Source organism: Bufo bufo, chromosome 2, assembly GCF_905171765.1.
Source record: "Bufo bufo chromosome 2, aBufBuf1.1, whole genome shotgun sequence".
NCBI classification, from domain to species: domain Eukaryota; kingdom Metazoa; phylum Chordata; class Amphibia; order Anura; family Bufonidae; genus Bufo; species Bufo bufo.
Window position 1 is genome coordinate 504952906 of NC_053390.1, and position 22993 is coordinate 504975898.

Consider the following 22993-nt stretch of genomic DNA (forward strand, 5'->3'; position numbering starts at 1 on the left):
TTTCAGGATCAATCTGTGATTTGTGGTCACATATCCCATGAAGGGAAGAGAAAATCTCTCAAAGAAGCATTTCTAAAACTTGGCATAAAGCCTATTTCCTCATAGGCATTGCAAGACAGCTCAAACATGCTTCCGATGGGACGTCAAGTCAGGAAAGTAGATCAGAATATCATCCACATAAACCACCATGCAGATGTAGAGTGGATATAAAAAGATCTTATTGATAAACTCCTGGAACAATGCCGGGGTACTGCTAAGGCCAAAGGATATGACCATTACTGGGTTTAAAAGCTGTGATCCATTGGTCATTCTCTTGAATGTTTATAAGCATATCAGAGATCCAATTTGGTGAAGACATTTGCCTCACTGATCTTGTCAGAGGGTTATGATATCAATGGCAGGGGATATTTGTTTTTGATGGTAATCTTGTTCAAACTATGTACAGGATCAAAGAGATCCATCTTTTTTTTTTATTAGCAAAGAAGAATCCAGCTCCAGTGGAGGAGGAAGACTTAGTTGAGAACTAGGTGGGAACTTATCATCTCAATCCAGAGATGATTCCTACTATTTACCGTATTTTTTGCCTTATAAGACACACCGGCCCATAAGACGCACCTAGGTTTTAGAGGAGGACAATAACAAAAAATATTTTCCATTACACCTCAGTCAGAGCAGCAGTCAGACCCCCAATGTTAATCAGACCTCAGCTGAAAGCCCTAATCAAACCCCCAATGTTAATAAGACCCTCAATCAGACCTCATATCGGCCCCCCAATGCCATATATCAGCCCCTCAATGCCATATATATCAGCCCCCCAGCCTCATTTCAGCCCCCAGCCTCATATATCGACCCCAGCCTCATACATCAGCCCCCAAGCCTGATACATCAGCCCCCAGCCTTATATATCAGCCCCCAGCCTCATATGTCAGCCCCCAGCCTCATATGTCAGCCCCCCAGTTTCATATATCAGGCCCCAGCTTCATATATCAGCCCCCAGTCTCATATCAGCCCCTAGCCTCATATCAGCCCTCAGCCATCAGCGCAAATAAAATAAATAAACCACTTACCTCTCCTGCTCCTGGACGCCGCCGCTCCTCACCACCAGCAAATAAAATAAATAAACCACTTACCTCTTCCGCTCTTGGACGCCGCCGCTCCTCACCACCAGGTGGTGAGGAGCGCCTCTCTTCTTCATGCTCCTCGGCTGTCGGCTGTGAAGGCTGCGCACAGCGTGAGGTCACACTGTGCGTGGCCCTGCACAGCTGACAGCAGAGGACCAGGAAGCGGTGAGTACAGAGCTTTCACCGCTTCCCGGTCCTCCGGTACTAATCAGTGCTTCCATAATGGAAGAGCTGATTAGTATTCACCCCATAAGACGCAGGGGCATTTCCCCCAGACTTTTTTTGGGGAAAAATGCATCTTATGGGGCGAAAAATACGGTAACTACATTTTTTATACAAGATGTTCATCGTGTGACTATTCTGAATAAATACAGCAGACTGTCACCAAAAATGTTATCTGCCAGTTAAAACCAGATAGTAGCACATCTCTTTTTTTTCTAATCGCTTTATGGCAGCCCCATGGGCCATAGACACAATGGACAGGAGGGGACCCTATTGACTTACATGGGAGAGTTTTCTAGACATGCTCTGTGACCTGTGAAGAGCTTATTGTATAAGGAAAGAACAGATAAGATTTGACACCTATTGTGAGTGGTGGATCCTGTCTTATCTGTACACAGAGGTGATATCATTACAGGCAGGATTAGAATGATTTAACTGCAGTAAAGCAATCTGTACAAACCAAGAAGTGGCCCTAATTATTAGACATAGCAGCCAGTGCGAAAACGGCAGGATTTTTTATTTTAGTTTAAATATAAAAAGTGACATGAAAAAATTAAAAATAACATCATTAAAAATTTTAAAATATGTTAAACATAAAAAAATGATTCAAACAGCAGGTCATTTTCTGATGACACATTCCCTTAAAATTTTCCCACACAAGGTTCTGTCTCATTGTGTCTCCATATTCCTGTGAATGTTGGAGGATCATGATCCAAAATACACAACTCCAGCTGGCAAACGGTAATTTGAAAGTGTGTGGGGCAGCAGTGTGGCTGTCTAAAGCAACTTGTGGTGATCCACACAAGTCTACAGAAGTGAGCATCGACAAGGACTCTACAAGGAGATTAAAGGGCTTCTGTCACCCCACTAAACTGATTTTTTTTTTTGTGTACTTATAATCCCTATCATGCGATATTGCTATACCTTATGTTATTAATAATTTTCGTTCAGTAGATTTTGCAAAAAACGTACTTTTATAATATGCTAATTACCTTTCTACCAGCAAGTAGGGCGTCTACTTGCTGGTAGCAGCCGCAGAAAACCGCCCCTTCCTTCTGTTGATTGACAGGGCCAGCCGCGATCTCCTCCTCGGCCAGCCCTGTCAGCATTTAAAAAATCGCGCGCCTGTGTTGATTCGGCGCAGGCGCTCTGAGATAAGGAGGCTCGCCTCCTCAGCACTCCCTCAGTGCGCCTGCGCCGATGACGTCTTGGAGAAATGGAGAAATATCCATGGACATGGATCACCATAACAGTTTTGTTATTCTTTAACCCCTTAAGGACTCAGCCCTATTTCACCTTATGGACTTGGCCATTTTTTGCAAATCTGACCAGTGTCACTTTAAGTGCTGATAACTTTAAAACGCTTTGACTTATCCAGGCCGTTCTGAGATTGTTTTTTCGTCACATATTGTACTTCATGACACTGCTAAAATTGGGTCAAAAAAGTTAATTTTTTTGCAGAAAAAAATACCATATTTACCAAAAATTTTGAACAATTTGCAAATTTCAAAGTTTCAGTTTCTCTACTTCTGTAATACATAGTAATACCCCCAAAAATTGTGATGACTTTACATTCCCCATATGTCTACTTCATGTTTGTAGCATTTTGGGAATGATATTTTATTTTTTGGGGATGTTACAAGGCTTAGAAGTTTAGAAGCAAATCTTGAAATTTTTCTGAAATTTACAAAAACCCAATTTTTAGGGACCAGTTCAGGTCTGAAGTCACTTTGCGAGGCTTACATAATAGAAACCACCCAAAAATGACCCCATTCTATAAACTACACCCCTCAAGGTATTCAAAACTGATTTTACAAACTTCGTTAACCCTTTAGGTGTTGCACAAGAGTTATTGGCAAATGGGGATGAAATTTGAGAATTTCATTTTTTTGCCTAATTTTCCATTTTAACCCATTTTTTCCACTAACAAAGCAAGGGTTAACAGCCAAACAAGACTGTATCTTTATTGCCCTGACTCTGCCGTTTACAGAAACACCCCATATGTGGCCGTAAACTGCTGTACGGGCACACGGCAGGGCGTAGAGGGAAAGGTGCGCCGTATGGTTTTTGGAAGCCAGATTTTGCTGGACTGGTTTTTTGACACCATGTCCCATTTGAAGCCCCCCTGATGCACCCCTAGAGTAGAAACTCCATAAAAGTGACCCCATCTAAAAAACTACACCCCTCAAGGTATTCAAAACTGATTTTGCTAACTTTGTTAACCCTTTAGGTGTTGCACAAGATTTAATGGAAAATAGAGATACAATTTTCACTTTTTTGGCAGATTTTCCATTTTAATATTTTTTTTCCAGTTACAAAGCAAGGGTTAACAGCCAAACAAAACTCATTATTTATGGCCCTGATTCTGTAGTTTACAGAAACACCCCATATGTGGTTGTAAACTACTGTACGGGCACATGGCAGGGCGCAGAAGGAAAGGAATGCCATACGGTTTTTGGAAGGCAGATTTAGCTGGACTGGTTATTTTGACACCATGTCCCATTTGAAGCCCCCCTGATGCACCCCTAGAGTAGAAACTCCATAAAAGTGACCCCATTTTAGAAACTACGGAATAGGGTGGCAGTTTTGTTGGTACTAGTTTAGGGTACATATGATTTTTGGTTGCTCTATATTACACTTTTTTGTGCGGCAAGGTAACAAGAAATAGTTTTTTTTGCACTTTTTTATTTTTTGTTATTTACAACATTCATCTGACAGGTTAGAACATGTGATAATTTTATAGAGCAGGTTGTCACGGACGCGGCGATACCTAATATGTATACAATTTTTTTATTTATGTAAGTTTTACACAATGATTTCATTTTTAAAACAAAAAAAATGTTTTAGTGTCTCCATAGTCTAAGAGCCATAGTTTTTTCAGTTTTTGGGCGATTATCTTAAGTAGGGTCTCATTTTTTGCGGGATGAGATGACGGTTTGATTGGCACTATTTTGGGGTGCATATGACTTTTTGATTCGCTTGCTATTACACTTTTTGTGACGTAAGATGACAAAAAATGGCTTTTCTTACACAGTTTTTATTTTTATTTTTTTACGGTGGTCACCTGAGGGGTTAGGTCATGTGATATTTTTATAGAGCCGGTCGATACGGACGCGTCGATACCTAATATGTATACTTTTTTTTATTTATTTAAGTTTTTCAATTTTCTCATAGTTTTTATTTTTTTATTTTTATGGCGTTCACCGTGCGGGGAAAGTAACATGACAGTTTTATAGATCAGATCATTACGGACGCGGCGATACCTAATATGTGTAGTGTATTTATTTTTTTTATTTTTATTCAGTGATAAATGTGTTTTTTTTTTTATCTTAACTTTTTTCACTTTTTTTTTTACATTTTTTTGACCCAGACCCACTTGGTTCTTGAAGATCCAGTGGGTCTGATGTCTGTATAATACAGTACAGTACAATATATATTGTACTGTACTGTATTTTATTTACACTTTGTCTGAACAGATCTCTGCCTTTAGCACAGATCTGTTCAGCACCATGGACAGCAGGATGCCTGAGACGGCGTCCTGTTGCCATGGGAACCTTCCCCGTCTGCTCAGTAGTGATCAGAACTGAGCAGACGGGGAAGGGTAAGGACGGGGGTGTCGGGGGGCTGTCTGGGAGCTCTCTCCCTCTCCCATTGGGGGGCTGCAAAGGCACAGCAGCCCCCCGATGGGAGAGGGTGGGAGCTCCCTGAGCTGTTAACCTTTTCCATACAGCGGTCCGTATGGACCGCTGTATGGAAAGGGTTAAACGGCTGACATCGCATCACCGATGTCAGCCGTTTATACCAGGGTGTCAGCAATGTGCTGGCACCCTGGTATAACCACTAGAAGCCAACGATTATTCAAGGGGAGGCGGGCGGGGGATCGCGATCCCGCCTCCCGCACCTCCCGCACCGCCTGCGACACCCCCCCTGCACCACCCGCCCACATAATATCATTCAGGGGTGCAGGGGGGGTTAATAAAACTTAATTTCGGGCGTTTTAAAGTTTGATCCTATTTTAAACTCATGACTTACCGGTACGTCATGGGTCCTTAAGGACTCGGGACCCATGCCGTACCGATACTTCCTAAGTCCTTAAGGGGTTAACCAACAGAATGCTTTGTGACATTCCCCTGTTAATACTTCTGGAAATGTACGAATAAATTGTTAGTTGGTTGCTGCAAGTCTGTAGGGACTTAACAATTCACAAGGGGAATGGGCAATTTGGCAGATTTCTTGCAGATATTTTTGGAACTAATTTGAAGAAGGTTTGCAGAGTATACATGCTGCAGAAACAACTTTATTCATTGGAAGCGATTTTTCTTTACATAAAAAAGTTGTCTATTTATACATATCCATGAGGAATAACAGATGAACAGCATATGCAGATGAAAGGCTCCTGGTCTGATGGAAAAGACAGAAAATCCAAAGGGTGCTTCTAGAGCTTTGCTCTGTACATAAAAAAGGACTCCATATTTTTAATAAAATTATTTTTACCTCAAAATGAGTACAATGCAATAATAAATTTAAAAAATTGTTCCCAAAGGTGTATATATAGCCTTTACACTATACACTTCCAGACCGGGCCATTTACCCCCTTCCTGACCAGGCCAAATTATGCAAATCTGATGTGTCACTTTATGTGGTAATAACTTTGGAACGCTTTTGTTTATCCAAGGCATTCAGATATTTTTTTCTCGTGACACATTGTACTTCAAGATAATGGTAAATTTTAGTCAATATGTTTTACCTTTATTTATATAAAAAATCCAAGAGTTAACGAAAATATGAAAAAATTCATTGTTTTCTAAATTTGAATCTCTCTGCTTTTAAGACAAATAGTGATACCTCATAAAATATTCATTAAACAACATTACCCATATGTCTACTTTATGTTGGCATAACTTTGGTAATGTAATTTTATTTTTTAGGACGTTAGAAGGTTTAGACCTTCAGAAGCAATTTTTTAAATTTTTAAGAAAATTTCCAAAGTCAGCTTTTTTAAGGACCAGTTCAATTCTGAAGTCACTTTGTGGGGCTTACCTAATAGAACCAACCCATAAATGACCCCATTTAACCCCTTAAGGACACAGCCTTTTTACACCTTAGGACCAGGCCATTTTTTGCAAATCTGACCAGAGTCCCTTTAAGTGCTGATAACTTTAAAACGCTTTGACTTATCCAGGCCGTTCTGAGATTGTTTTTTCGTCACATATTGTACTTCATGACACTGGTAAAATGAAGTCAAAAAATTATTTTTTTTTGCACCAAAAAATACCTAATTTAACAAAAATTTGGAAAAATTTAGCAAATTTCAAAGTTTCAGTTTCTCTACTTCTGTAATACATAGTAATACCCCCAAAAATTGTGATGACTTTACATTCCCCATATGTCTACTTCATGTGTGAATTGTTTTGGGAATGATATTTTATTTTTTGGGGATGTTATAAGGCTTAGAAGTTTAGAAGCAAATCTTGAAATTTTTCAGAAATTTACAAAAACTCAATTTTTAGGGACCAGTTCAGGTCTCAAGTCACTTTGCGAGGCTTACATTATAGAAACCACCCAAAAATGACCCCATCTAAGAAACTACACCCCTCAAGGTATTCAAAACTGATTTTGCATACGTTGTTAACCCTTTAGGTGTTGCACAAGAGTTATTGGCAAATGGGGAGCAAATTTGAGAATTTCATTTTTTTGTCTAATTTTTCATTTTAACCCATTTTTTCCACTAACAAACCAAGGGTTAACAGCCAAACAAGACTGTATCTTTATTGCCCTGACTCTGCCGTTTACAGAAACACCCAATATGTGGCCGTAAACTACTGTACGGCCACACAGCGGGGCGTAGAGGGAAAGGTGCGCCGTATGGTTTTTGGAAGGCTGATTTTTATGGACTGGTTTATTTACACCATGTCCCATTTGAAGCCCCCCTGATGCACCCCTAGAGGAGAAACTCCCTAAAAGTGACCCCATCTAAGAAACTACACCCCTCAAGGTATTCAAAACTGATTTTACATACGTCGTTAACCCTTTAGGTGTTGCACAAGAGTTATTGGCAAATGGCGATGAAATTTGAGAATTTCATTTTGTTGCCTAATTTTCCATTTTAACCCATTTTTTCCACTAACAAAGCAAGGGTTAACAGCCAAACAAGACTGTATCTTTATTGCCCTGACTCTGCTGTTTACAGAAACACCCAATATGTGGCCGTAAACTACTGTACGGGCACACAGCGGGGCGTAGAGTGAAAGGTGCGCCGTTTGGTTTTTGGAGGGCTGATTTTGCTGGACTGTTTTTTTGGCACCATGTCCCATTTGAAGCCCCCCTGATGCACCCCTAGATTATAAACTCCATAAAAGTGACCCCATCTAAGAAACTACACCCCTCAAGGTATTCAAAACAGATTTTACAAACTTTGTTAACCCTTTAGGTGTTGCACAAGATTTAATGGAAAATAGAGATACAATTTCAAAATTTCACTTTTTTGGCAGATTTTCCATTTTAATATTTTTTTTCCAGTTACAAAGCAAGGGTTAACAGCCAAACAAAACTCATTATTTATGGCCCTAATTCTGTAGTTTACAGAAACACCCCATATGTGGTCGTAAACCGCTGTACGGGCACACGGCAGGGCGCAGAAGGAAAGGAACACCATATGGTTTTTGGAAGGCAGGTTTTGCTGGACTGTTTTTTTTTACACCATGTCCCATTTGAAGCCCCCCTGATGCACCCCTAGAGTAGAAACTCCAAAAAAGTGACCCCATTTTAGAAATTACGGGATAGGGTGGCAGTTTTGTTGGTACTAGTTTAGGGTACATATGATTTTTGGTTGCTCTATATTACACTTTTTGTGCGGCAAGGTAACAAGAAATAGCTTTTTTGGCACCGTTTTTTTTTTTGTTATTTACAACATTCATCTGACAGGTTAGATCATGTGGTAATTTTATAGAGCAGGTTGTCACGGACGCGGCGATACCTAATATGTATACAATTTTTTTTATTTATGTAAGTTTTACACAATGATTTCATTTTTAAAACCAAAAAAATGTTTTAGTGTCTCCATAGTCTAAGAGCCATAGTTTTTTCAGTTTTTAGGCTATTATCTTAAGTAGGGTCTCATTTTTTGCGGGATGAGATGACGGTTTGATTGGCATCTATTTTGGGGTGCATATGACTTTTTGATTGCTTGCTATTACACTTTTTGTGACGTAAGATGACAAAAAATGGCTTTTTTTACACCGTTTTTATTTTTATTTTTTTACGGTGGTCATCTGAGGGGTTAGGTCATGTGATATTTTTATAGAGCCGGGCGATACGGACGCGGCGATACCTAATATGTATACTTTTTTTTTATTTATGTAAGTTTTACACAATGATTTCATTTTTGAAACAAAAAAAATGATGTTTTAGTGTCTCCATAGTCTAAGAGCCATAGTTTTTTCAGTTTTTGGGCGATTATCTTGGGTAGGGTATGATTTTTGCGGGATGAGATGACGGTTTGATTGTTACAATTTTGGCGTACATGCGACTTTTTTGATCACTTTTATTACCTTTTTTGGGAAGTAAGGTGGGCAAAATTTCAATTTCATCATAGTTTTTTATTTTTTATTTTTATGGTGTTCACCGTTCGGGTAAAGTAACATGACCGTTTTATAGATCAGGTCGTTACGGACGCGGCGATACCAAACATGTGTAGGGAATTTTATTTTTTTCATTTTTTATCAGTGATAAATGTGTTTTTTGATTTTTACTTTTTTTTTCACTTTTATTCACTTTTTTTTGACCCAGACCCACTTGGTTCTTGAAGATCCAGTGGGTCTGATGTCTGTATAATACAGTACAGAACAATATATATTGTTCTGTACTGTATTTTACTTACACTGAACAGATCTATGCTTTCAGCACAGATCTGTTCAGCACCATGGACAGCAGGACGCCTGAGAGGCGTCCTGTTGCCATGGGAACCTTCCCCGTCTGCTCAGAACTTCGCAGACGGGGAAGGGTAAGGAGGGGATCTCTCGGGGGGCTGTCTGGGGGCTCTCTCCCTCTCCATCGGGGGGCTGCAAAGGCACAGCAGCCCCCCGATGGGAGAGGGAGAGAGCTCCCTGCGCTGTTAACCTTTTCCATACAGCGGTCCGTACGGACCGCTGTATGGAAAGGGTTAAACGGCTGACATCGCATCGCAGATGTCAGCCGTTTATACCAGGGTGCCAGCAATGTGCTGGCACCCTGGTATACCCACTGAACACCAATGAATTTTCAAGGGGAGGCGGGCGGGGGATCGCGATCCCGCCTGCCGCACCGCCCGCCTCCCGCACCGCCCGCACCGCCCGCAACCCTCCCCCTGCACCTCCCACCGGGCTAAAATCGCTCGGGGGTGCAGGGGGAGGGATACAGATCTATTTTAGGAATACTAAAGTTTCTGATCTCCGCGGTCAGGGACCGCGGGGACCAGAAACTGCAGAAATCGCAGCAAACCGCAGGTCTGAATTGACCTGCGGTTTGCCGCGATCGCCGACATGGGGGGGGGTCACGGGACCCCCCCGCGCATTTAGCCTAGGTGCCTGCTCAATGATTTGAGCAGGCACCGGGTTCCGATCACTGCCGGCCGGGCGGCAGTGATCGGAACAACACATGACGTACCGGTACGTCATGTGTCCTTAAGTACCAGGACATCATGACGTACCGGTACGTCATGTGTCCTTAAGAGGTTAAAAAAGAAAACACCCTCAAACTATTCAAAACTGGTTTTAGAAATGTTGTTAACCCTTTAGGTATTCCATAGGAATAAAAGCAAAATAGATGTGAAATTTCACTTTTTTTTGGCAGATTTTCCATTTTAATCAATCTTTTCCTGGAACACATCAAGGGTTAACAACAAAACAAACCTCAATATGTATTATCCTGATTCTGCAAGTTACAGAAACACACTATAGGTGGTCGTATACCGCTGTTTGGGCACACGGCAGGGAAAGGAAGGCAAGGAGCGCCATATGGTTTTTGGAGGGCAGATTTTGCTGGAATGGTCTCTAGGCACCATGTTGCATTTGAAGAGGCCCTGAGGTAACCCCACAGTGAAAACCCCCAAAAAGTGACCACATTTTGTAAACTAGACCACCCAAGGAATTTTTAAGGGGTGTAGCGAGCAATTCACTCAGCAGGTGTTTCATAGAATTTTTAATACTTGGGTGTGAAAATGAAAAATATTTCTTTTTTTACAAGAAAATGGTGCTTTAGGCCCAAACTTTCTTTTTCACAAAAGATAACAGGAGAATATCCCCCCACAATTTGCTACCCATTTTCTCCTGAATACTGTAAGACACCAATTGTGGTCGTATACTGTTATATGGGGATACCCCATGGCTCAGAAGGGAAGGAGCAGCATCTGGATTTTATAACATGGAATTTTCCGTCATGGTTTTTAAGAGCGATAACTTTTTTTATTCTTTGTTGAATGAGCTGCGTGAGGGCTTATTTTGTGCGAGACAAGCTGTAGTTTTTATTGGCACTATTTTAGGGTACATTTGGCTTTTTATCAAATTTTTATTTTTACGTTTTACACAATAAAAACTTTTGTGTTGCCATTTTCTGGCTATAGTCATGTGTGAGGGCTTGTTTTTTGTGCAACGAGGTGACATTTTTGTTTCTACCATTTTGGGGTACATAAGACTTTGATTAATTGATATTCTGTTTTTTGTGCAGTGAGGTGACTAAAAAAGGCTGTTTTGGCATAATTTTTATTTTTACACCATTCACTTGATGGAGTAGATCATGTAATATTTTTGTAGCGCCAATTGTTACGGACCCGGCAATACCAAATATGTCTAGATTATTTTATTTTTACACAATAAGGGCATTTTTAGAAAAAAATTATGTTTTTGTGTTACAATTTTGATAGAGCCATATTTTTTTTTCTGGCTATGGTCTTGTGTGGGGGCTAATTTTTTGCAGGATGAGGTGACATTTTCATTGCTACTATTTTGGGGTACATACGACTTTTTGATTGATTAATATTATGTTTTTTGGGAGGTGAGTGAAGGGTTAAATGGAATTAGCTGTATGATCTGTAGGAAGGACAGGAGGTTGGGTGACATCATATTAGAAGGTGACTATATTTACATTGACCTTCTGTCTGTATAAGGAACTGCTACTATTGTAATGAGAGCTGCAGCTATTCTTGTATGTATGCATGAATGTATATAAGGCCCAGTATGACAAGCAATAAATAGAACTGTTACTGACATCATACTGCATTTGTCACTGACAAGTTCTCCAGACGTCTGTCTTCGGGGACAAAGGAAGGAATCAAGGTGCATTGAGAAGGAAAATACACTTTCAGTGAGCTGACAAAAAAAAAATCAGTTTTGGTGCAAAGTTTATCTATTTATTTTTTTACAGAATTCACCTAATGGGGTAGATCATATCATATTATTTTAGAGCCGGTCGGTGCAGACACAGTGATGCCAAATATGTCTCTTTTTTTTTTTCTTCTATTTTTAAAAAATTTTAAATAACGGATTTGGGTGGATTTCTTTTTTTTTTTTCAAAACACTTTATTTTTATTTTTTATTTTTTATTTTTTTACCCTTTGTGTCCCCCATAAGGTCATACAAGACCTCTGGGGGACATTGAACTTCTTTTTTTTTTTTTTTACTATTGATTTGTCCTGTAACTGGGGCTGACATAGTTACAGTTACAGTGGAAATACACCCCCCAGAGAGGCTGTACAGCATACTATACTATACAGCCTCAGTGCAGGGCTGATCGTGGTCTATGGAAGTCCCGTCAGCTCCTACACACTTCCGACGCCCCGGTGGTCACATGATCACCGGGCCGGGACAGGAAGCGACAGATGCTAATAGAAGGCAGGGACACCCACAATTAGCGTGCAGCTGCCATCTCTGAAAAGACGTTCCAGAACGTCAATTTAGAGATAACCCCGACCACCCAGGACGTTTATAGTCAATGGGCGGTCAGGAAGTGGTTTAAAGAACATATGTCACCAGATTTCCGAATACAAACAGCATACATACCCGTAATTATTTCATTAACAGATCTCTTAGACCTGATGAGATTGGAACCATGTAAGAATGGTTGTTATAATCATTTTTGAAAATTTTCCAACCTGGTATTCAAATGAGCAGTTTATGAGACCAGCTAGGGAGTGAGATAGCTCAATAAGTCCAGTGTATTCATAAATTAAACTCAACCCGTCCACTTAGCTTCTTTCAGCGCCCCAAGTCCCCTGCTGCTGTAATCCTACACTGCTCAATACAAGCTGGACTCAGAAAATGCTCATTTTATTATCTAGCCAGAAAACTTTCTGAAAGGATTATACAGCCATCCTGACATGCTTAATGTTTCATAGAGGCATGGGAGTACATAGCTTGTAAATAGAATGTTATACCTTAGGTCTCATGCACACGACCGTATATATTTTGCGGTTCGCAAAAATCGGATCTGCAAAAAATACGAATGACATCCGTGTGCATTCCGTATTTTGCTGAACAGCTGGCCCTTAATAGAACAGTACTATCCTTGTCCATAATTTTTTTGGGGGAACGGAAATACGGAAACGGAATGCACACAGAGTACCTTTTTTTACGGACCCATTGAAATTAATGGTTCCGTATATGATCCGCAAAAAAAACGGAATGGACACTGAATGAAAATATGTTTGTGTGCATGAGGCCTTAACTGAAGTCAAAGTTTTTGGATTTACTAATCACATAATGTTCTCTTACCTGGCATGAATCAATTTTGCCCTCCAGATAACCTGCACAAACCATCCTGTCTGTGACCACATTGCTGTATAAGCTATTGCAGAGTGTTTGATCTATGAGGGCAACTGTAGCTTTTTGCAACACTTCAGGTTTCACCACTGAAATTAGAAATAAAATTGCACTGTATACTCATTTTACTCCCACATTCAGATTTGTTATAAGCTCAATGTTTATTAATAGACACAATAGAGTTTATAATTGGAAAATCTTCAAATGATAAAATTTTACATTTGACAGTGTAAAAACTAGGGTCCTGGAATACACACTATTGATACACTATGTGAAAATGTTCCTTACGGGTACTTATGGTTTTGGTATCAGGAATTGTGCTCGTCAGCAAATATTGAATTAAAACAAAGCTACGTTATTCAGTCATACAAATGAAAAATAAATTAAAAAAATATCTCCTATTAAACTTCTAGTCACTTAAGGCTGAATTTACATCAGCGTTCAGCTTTTCCGTTCTCCTGCTCCGTTATAGGAACAGAAAAATGGAAAGGACGGATTCGGCACATAACTGAGCTGAGCGGAGCCTATGGATCCCATAGACTATAATGGGGTCCGTTAGGTTTCCGCTCAGAGGAAGGTTTTTGAAGTCGAGACAAAAATTGTGCATGCAGGACTTATACACAACTCTGAGCGGAAACCTAATGGACCCTATTATAGTCTATGGGGTCCATAGGCTCCATTCGGCTCCGTTATGTGCCGTTCTCCTGTTCCTATAACAGAACAAGAAAACAGAAAGGGTGAACGCTGATGTGAACTCAGCCAAGGGGAAATCGAGCACTTCATAATGAAGATGCCAGCAACAGCGGCGCACATGGTGGGCGACTTCCAAACAGAAACATCCTGCTGCCTTAGAAGGTGAAGATTCAGAGGCAGAGGCCGACAGCGAATTGGAAGATTTGTCGAACAGAGAGGACCAGAGAATTTCCAGATCATTTCTCAAGAACCTGCTGGCACAATCACCGGAGCCTCTGGTATGTGAATGAAGGACATTAAGCAAGACTTTCGCCAAATGCACTCCAGAATGGAGGCCCTTCAGACCACTCAGGTGTCAGTTATTGATTTTAATACAGTGGTCACACATAATATGAATAACTGTGAAGCGCACGTGAATCACTTATATTCCCTAGTAGAAGACCAAGATAATCGGGGGCGCAGGAACAACTTGCGGCTTAAAGGCCTCCCCGATCTGACGCTCCAGAAGCACTGGCACAGTCTTTTACCTTCATATTCTCTGACCTGTTCGGCCAAGATATGCAGCAGCCCACTACGTGTGTGTGGGCACTGCTTAAAAGCACTTTTTACCTTGTCAACAGTACTATGTTGTATTGTATGATTTTGTATGTATGTATCTGCAAAATCCCTGTTACCAGGCAGATTAGGTGTAATTTATACATCCCACCACTAGATGGGGATAAAACTTAGGTCTTATATATACCTAGTTCAGGTCTAGTGAAGCAGATGATCAGTTGAGGACAGGTTCAGGTTCGGTGAGGACAGAGACAGGTCAGTGTGGAGATCAGTAAGTAGACTGATGCTGAGAGAGTGAAAAGGTGCAGATCTAGCACTTCAGCTCTGAGGAAAAGTTTTAGTCCAGCAAGGGACAAAAGGACAGACTTATATACATCCAAAGGATAAAAGCCGCAAACCAGGCGTAAAGGACCTTTGGGATATTCAGGTGAAGGATACCATAGCCTCCGGTAACCTCACCAACATTGCACTGATATTGAAAATAACCCACTGCCCCAACCTAAAACCTGAAAAGCCTAGAAACAGTGGATTTGCAGAATTAACTCTGTACCATCAAGAGACTGCATTTTTGTACTGCTGCAACCAAAGTCACCAAAAGTAAAAGTTGTGAGTTGCAGCTTACCACTGTCTATCTCCATATTACTACTAATGGTTGTACCACCATTAACGGTACTGGCGTCAAGGGACTCAGCCGCAACAAGCACCCTAAGCACCCCTAACATCAAGGCCACCTCAACCACCATCTTGGCTGATGCTTCCTACCACAGAGCATGCTCCGGAGGATTTCGTGCTGTCCACCTCAACACTGTGCTGCCAGCCCAGGGAGGCTTTCTGCTAACCGTGAGTAAACTGATGAACTGTGTGTTATAATTTGGCCCCTCATCGGTCCACCGTGCACCTCACGTGTTGCCCCTGCGACTGGCTGGCTGCAGATACAGGGGACCTAACCATAGACCGGGCACATAGAGCACTGAGGCCTTTTCCAAAACACCATGACCTGTGGTGGGATTCTTCTAACGCTAGTGTGAAAGTACCCTAAGACTACTATATGTTTCTTTAATGTTAAGGGAATGAACGCACCGTCAAAGAGGAGTCAAGTGTGCAGGTTCCTGCACAAAAACGAGGTGGGAATAGAAACACACTTTAGGCTGGGTTCACACGGACGTCACGTTTTGGCTCAGGATGTGTCCCGGGTGCATTGCAGCAAACCTGCGCGAGTAGGTACCCAATTGCAGTCAGTTTTGACTGCGATTGCGTTCCGTTGTTCAGTTTTTATCGCGCGGGTGCAATGCGTTTTGCACGCGCGTGATAAAAAACTGAATGTGGTACACAGACCCGAACTTCTTCACTGAAGTTCAGGTTTGGGTTCAAGGTTGTGTAGATGTAATTATTTTCCCTTATAACATGGTTATAAGGGAAAATAATAGCATTCTTTAATACAGAATGCTTAGTAGAAGGTCAATTGAGGGTTAAAAAATAAAATTAACTCACCTCCTCCAATTGATCGCATAGCTGCCGGTCTCCTGCTCTTTCTTCAGGACCTGTGGTGACGACACTGAGCTCATCACATGGTCCAATCACACGGTCCATCACCACGGTGATGGACCATGTGATGTGACGTCACCACAGGTCCTTTAGCCGGCAGCTCATGAATAAAGACGTAAGAAGAGATCGGCAACTACACGATCAAGAGGAGGAGGTGAGTTAATTTTATTTATTTACAGAGATGTAATCTGCTGCATGGTGAGCTACCAAACTAAAGAGAAGATATTCTCTGCCTCCCGTTCTGCTGCTTTCATAGAATATGCTGGCTCCACTGTCACCATTTATCAGGATTTATCCCCCATGACTCTGCGTAAACAGAACCATCTATGGCCATTTCCGGACATTCTAAGGAGCAGGAAAATAACGTATCGATGGCTGCACTCCTTTTGGTTGTTGATTGATACACCGGGCCTTAAAGTCGTGATTAAAGCCCACGCTGACTTGCAGCGCATCTACGAGGTCCTGGAGATTGAAGCCTTAGATATCTCAGACTAGAGCTCAGCTCAAAATATTGCACCCCTACCTCCACTACCATTGGACCCATGTGACATTGGCTAAACATCAGTGAATGAAAGCCACCGTCCAAAGGATGACTCCACAGAAGCTTCAGCCAGTCCTGCAAGAGCCCTTGGGAGATATATGAGTGCTTACTTCCCTACCTATCTAGTTTTGCATTGCTTCCTCCAGGATATAATGCGCACCTAAAGTCTATGTGCATGGAACTGCCCGTGGTTTGGTCTGAGTTCTCACTGATGGCCTGAAAAGGGGCTGTAGACTGTGTTAATGGAAAGTTCGTCCCCTCACGACCGATGCTGGTGTAAGGAGTGTTACTCTGCTTGTTTCAAGGTTCTTCTTTTCTTATGTTTGTTTCACTTGAGTATGCTTTCATTTCTATGATCTGTTGTCTGTTGTTGTTTACCTACTTACCCTTTTTCCTCCCTTACCCTTCCCTCCTTCCCTCCTCCCGTCTTGGCCTAGATGTGGAAACAGTAAGGGATGGTATATTGGCTTATGTAAAGGGGATACTTCTGATTTATGGTTTTCCTTTAGTTATTTTAGTTTTTTCCTTTTTTATAGTCCTCATGGCTAAGGGTATTTTCACACTAGCGTTTAAGTTTTCCGGTATTGAGTTCCGTCATAGGGGCTCAATACTGGAAAAAATGCTTCAGTTTTGTCCCAATGCATTCTAAATGGAAAGAAATCCGTTCAGTATGCATCAGGATGTCTTCAGTTCAGTCCCTTTTACGGTATTTGGCCAGAGAAAATACCACAGCATGCTGCGGTATTTTCTACGGCTAAAATTCCGGAACACTTGCCAAAATGCCGGATCTAGCATTAATTTCAATTGAAATGTATTAATGCTGGATCCGGTACCAAGTGTTCTGAAAAAACTGATTCGGTTTCCCGGTCTGCGTATACGCAGACCTTTAAATTTGTGAAAAAGATAAATACCAGATCCGGTTTTCTGGATGACACCGGAGAGACAGATCAGGTATTGCAACGCATTTGTTAGACGGATCCGGAAACAAATGATATCCGTTTGCATGCAGATTTCCGGATCCAGCAGGCAGTTTTGGCAACGGAACTTCCTGCTGGATTCTTCTAACGCTAGTGTGAAAGTACCCTAAGACTACTATATGTTTCTTTAATGTTAAGGGAATGAACGCACCGGCAAAGAGGAGTCAAGTGTGCAGGTTCCTGCACAAAAACGAGGTGGGAATAGAAACACACTTTAGGCTGGGTTCACACGGACGTCACGTTTTGGCTCAGGATGCGTCCCGGGTGCATTGCAGCAAACCTGCGCGAGTAGGTACCCAATTGCAGTCAGTTTTGACTGCGATTGCGTTCCGTTGTTCAGTTTTTATCGCGCGGGTGCAATGCGTTTTGCACGCGCGTGATAAAAAACTGAATGTGGTACACAGACCCAAACTTCTTCACTGAAGTTCAGGTTTGGGTTCAAGGTTGTGTAGATGTAATTATTTTCCCTTATAACATGGTTATAAGGGAAAATAATAGCATTCTTTAATACAGAATGCTTAGTAGAAGGTCAATTGAGGGTTAAAAAATAAAATTAACTCACCTCCTCCAATTGATCGCATAGCTGCCGGTCTCCTGCTCTTTCTTCAGGACCTGTGGTGACGACACTGAGCTCATCACATGGTCCAATCACACGGTCCATCACCACGGTGATGGACCATGTGATGTGACGTCACCACAGGTCCTTTAGCCGGCAGCTCATGAATAAAGACGTAAGAAGAGATCGGCAACTACACGATCAAGAGGAGGAGGTGAGTTAATTTTATTTATTTTTTTAACCCTCAATTGACCTTCTACTAAGCATTCTGTATTAAAGAATGCTATTATTTGTCCCTTATAACCATGTTATAAGGGAAAATAATACAGTGAATAGACTGTCAACTTAGCAACCATGCGTGAAAATCGCACCGCATCCGCACTTGCTTGCGGATGCTTGCGATTTTCACGCAGCCCCATTCACTTCTATGGGGCCTGCGTTGCGTGATAAACGCACAATATAGAGCATGCTGCGATTTTCACGCAAGTCATGCGTGAAAATCACCGCTCATGTGCACAGCCCTATAGAAATGAATGGGTCTGGATTTAGTGCGGGTGAAATGCGTTCACCTCACGCATTGCACACGTGCGGAAATCTCGCCCATGTGAAAGGGTCCTTCGAGTTAAAGGGATATTCCCATCTGAGAAAATGGGGGCATATCGCTAGTCTGATAGGTGCGGGTTCCAGAGGTGGGATTATGACCAGATTTATGACCAGAGCTGCAGCCTGATTTTGCATCCCACTACAATTTATCTCTGCAGTTTTGTCCATGTACAATTCCTCCTGTGCTCGTGTTTGGGTTAATGGCATGTTGTCACCTCCTGTCTCGATAAGTAATGGAACTAGACAAGGATGCCCCTTGTCTCCCCTTCTTTTTGTTTTAACAATAGAATCAATTCTGGAGGCCTTTCGCCAGGATGATACAGTAAAAGGAATTACATTAGGCAACGCATCACATCTGTTCTATTATTTATTACGAATCCAATGGGAGGCGTTTCTGGTGGTTATCACTATTTTAGATTATTTTGGCACTCTCTCCAATATTAAAATTAACCCTAGTAAATCACAAGTCCTTAATGTAACTTTACCTCCGCAAACTAACCTTTTGCTCCAGCACTTGTCCCCTTTTCAGTGGACTTCCCAATTCCTGGGAGTGCTGATAACACCAGAGGTTCTCTCATTATACTGGGCTAATTATCAGGTTTTCCCTAAGCAGATCTCTATATTGCAATCTTGGGATGTTTCATATGTATCCTAATTTAGTGTTAGAGACTTATTAACCACTTCAGCCCCCATAGCTTAAACACCCTTAATGACCAGGCCACTTTTTACACTTCTGACCTACACTACTTTCACCGTTTATTGCTCGGTCATGCAACTTACCACCCAAATGAATTTTACCTCCTTTTCTTCTCACTAATAGAGCTTTCATTTGGTGGTATTTCATTGCTGCTGACATTTTTACTTTTTTTGTTATTAATCGAAATTTAACGATTGTTTTGCAAAAAAATGACATTTTTCACTTTGAGTTGTAAAATTTAGCAAAAAAAACGACATCCATATATAAATTTTTCTCTAAATTTATTGTTCTACATGTTTTTGATAAAAAAAAATGTTTGGGTAAAAGTTATAGCGTTTACAAACTATGGTACAAAAATGTGAATTTCCGCTTTTTGAAGCAGCTCTGTCTTTCTGAGCACCTGTCATGTTTCCTGAGGTTCTACAATGCCCAGACAGTACAAACACCCCATAAATGACCCCATTTTGGAAAGTAGACACCCTAAGGTATTCGCTGATGGGCATAGTGAGTTCATAGAGCTTTTTATTTTTTGTCACAAGTTAGCGGAAAATGATGATTTTTTTTTTTTTCTTACAAAGTCTCATATTCCACTAACTTGTGACAAAAAATAAAAACTTCTATGAACTCACTATGCCCATCAGCGAATACCTTGGGTTGTCTTCTTTCCAAAATGGGGTCACTTGTGGGGTAGTTATACTGCCCTGGCATTCTAGGGGCCCAAATGTGTGGTAAGGATTTTGAAATCAAAATCTGTAAAAAATGGTCGGTGAAATCCGAAAGGTGCTCTTTGGAATGTGGGCCCCTTTGCCCACCTAGGCTGCAAAAAAGTGTCACACATGTGGTATCTCCGTACTCAGGAGAAGTTGGGCAATGTGTTTTGGGGTGTCATTTTACATATACCCATGCTGGGTGAGAGAAATATCTTGGCAAAAGACAACTTTTCCTATTTTTTTATACAAAGTTGGCATTTGACCAAGATATTTATCTCACTCAGCATGGGTATATGTAAAATGACACCCCAAAACACATTGCCCAACTTCTCCTGAGTACGGCGATACCACATGTGTGACACTTTTTTGCAGCCTAGGTGGGCAAAGGGGCCCACATTCCAAAGAGCACCTTTCGGATTTCACCGGCCATTTTTTACAGATTTTGATTTCAAACTCCTTACCACACATTTGGGCCCCTAGAATGCCAGGGCAGTATAACTACCCCACAAGTGACCCCATTTTGGAAAGAAGAAACCCCAAGGTATTCGCTGATGGGCATAGTGAGTTCATGGAAGTTTTTATTTTTTGTCACAAGTTAGTGGAATATGAGACTTTGTAAGAAAAAAAAAATATAAAATAAATCATAATTTTCCGCTAACTTGTGACAAAAAATAATAAATTCTAGGAACTCGCCATGCCCCTCACGGAATACTTTGGGGTGTCTTCTTTCCAAAATGGGGTCACTTGTGGGGTAGTTATACTGCCCTGGCATTCTAGGGGCCCAAATGTGTGGTAAGTAGTTTGAAATCAAAATCTGTAAAAAATGGCCGGTGAAATCCGAAAGGTGCTCTTTGGAATGTGGGCCCCTTTGCCCACCTAGGCTGCAAAAAAGTGTCACACATGTGGTATCTCCGTACTCAGGAGAAGTTGGGCAATGTGTTTTGGGGTGTCATTTTACATATACCCATGCTGGGTGAGAGAAATATCTTGGCAAAAGACAACTTTTCCCATTTTTTTTATACAAAGTTGGCATTTGACCAAGATATTTATCTCACCCAGCATGGGTATATGTAAAATGACACCCCAAAACACATTCCCCAACTTCTCCTGAGTACGGCGATACCACATGTGTGACACTTTTTTGCAGCCTAGATGCGCAAAGGGGCCACATTCCTTTTAGGGGGGCATTTTTAGACATTTGGATCCCAGACTTCTTCTCACGCTTTAGGGCCCCTAAAAATCCAGGGCAGTATAAATACCCCACATGTGACCCCATTTTGGAAAGAAGACACCCCAAGGTATTCAATGAGGGGCATGGCGAGTTCATAGAATTTTTTTTTTTTTGCCACAAGTTAGCGGAAATTGATTTTTTGTTTTTTTTTCTCACAAAGTCTCCCTTTCCGCTAACTTGGGACAAAAATTTCAATGTTTCATGGACTCAATATGCCCCTCAGTAAATACCTTGGGGTGTCTTCTTTCCAAAATGGGGTCATTTGTGGGGTGTTTGTACTGCCCTGGCATTTGAGGGTCTCCGCAATCATTACATGTATGGCCAGCATTAGGAGTTTCTGCTATTCTCCTTATATTGAGCATACGGATAATGAGATTTTTTTTTTTCGTTCAGCTTCTGGGCTGAAAGAAAAAATGAACGGCACAGATTTCTTCATTCGCATCGATCAATGTGGATGAAAAAATCTCTGCCAAAAAAAAAAAAGGAGGGGAAAGGCGTCTGCCAGGACATAGGAGCTCCGCCCAACATCCATACCCACTTAGCTCGTATGCCCTGGCAAACCAGATTTCTCCATTCACATCAATCGATGTGAATGAATAAATCATTGCCGGGATTTTTTTTTTTATATATATATATACAAAGTGTTTGCCAAAATATATGAACACCGCCACCTCCTCAGCTCATATGCCTCGGCAAACGTATCTTTTACTGCAGAGGAGAAATCTCGTCTTGCAGCGCCGCATACACTGACTTTTGTGTAATCTGACAGCAGCGCAATGCTTCTGTCAGAATGCACATCAGTGCTGCTGCTAGTCGATCGGTTGGTCCACCTGGAAGGTAAAAAAAAACAAAACAAAAAAGAAAAAAACAGGCCGCAACGCAATAAATTTATTAACTTTATAATAACTTTTGAACAGAACATATAAACTTTTTTTTAACTTTTTTAACTGAACGTTAACTTTTTTACTTACCGATAATTTTTTTTTTGTTTAGTTTTTTTTACCTTTATAGAACAAACCTCTCCTTCCCCATGGGACAATGTGCAAAGCGCAAATCGCCCAAAGATGTGGCGAAGTACGTTATGCACTTTATCCCAGGTGAAAGGAGAGGTTTGCAGCAGCTGTGAGTAAAAGGGCCCTAATAGCCCTGTGTGCCTGTCCTGTGAGATGCAATCCCTATGCTAAGTGTACCTGGGTGTGGTACTTCCGGAAACACTCTCCAAAGCATAGGGCAGGGTGGTCAGGACAGTCAGGACAGAAATAGCGGGTGTCACGCCTTATTCCACTCCTGCTACAGACACGACATCTTTTTCGGGGTGACGGTTGGGTTGAGGTACCAGGAACGACACTGGGGAAATGTCGCTCGTGTAGACGGCTAACTACACTGGTGGATGGGGCCACGGAACCTCCTGGATACAGGAGGTTCGCGATGATCTCTTCCTGAAATTTGAGGAAGGATCCCGTTCTCCCAGGCTTACTGTAGAGAACAAAACTATTGTACATCGCCAATTGAATCAAATATACAGACACCTTCTTATACCAGCGTCTGGTGCGTCGGGAAACTAAATAGGGAGCCAACATCTGGTCATTGAAGTCCACCCCTCCCATGAGCGCATTATAGTCGTGGACTGAGAGGGGCTTTTCAATGACACGGGTTGCCCTTTCAATTTGTATGGTCGTGTCTGCGTGAATGGAGGAGAGCATGTAAACGTCACGCTTGTCTCTCCATTTCACCGCGAGCAGTTCTTCGT

General features: G+C 41.5%; 1 protein-coding gene across 1 annotated transcript in view; it reads right to left on the minus strand.

Annotated features, from left to right (window-relative positions):
- TMPRSS9 (transmembrane serine protease 9) overlaps positions 1–22993 on the minus strand; it is a 331091-nt gene that overhangs the window by 102265 nt on the left and 205833 nt on the right. Inside the window, exon 11 of the mRNA XM_040417828.1 lies at positions 13088–13224. Within this exon, the coding sequence (XP_040273762.1) occupies positions 13088–13224 (137 nt within the window). The remainder of the gene's footprint in view (positions 1–13087; positions 13225–22993) is intronic.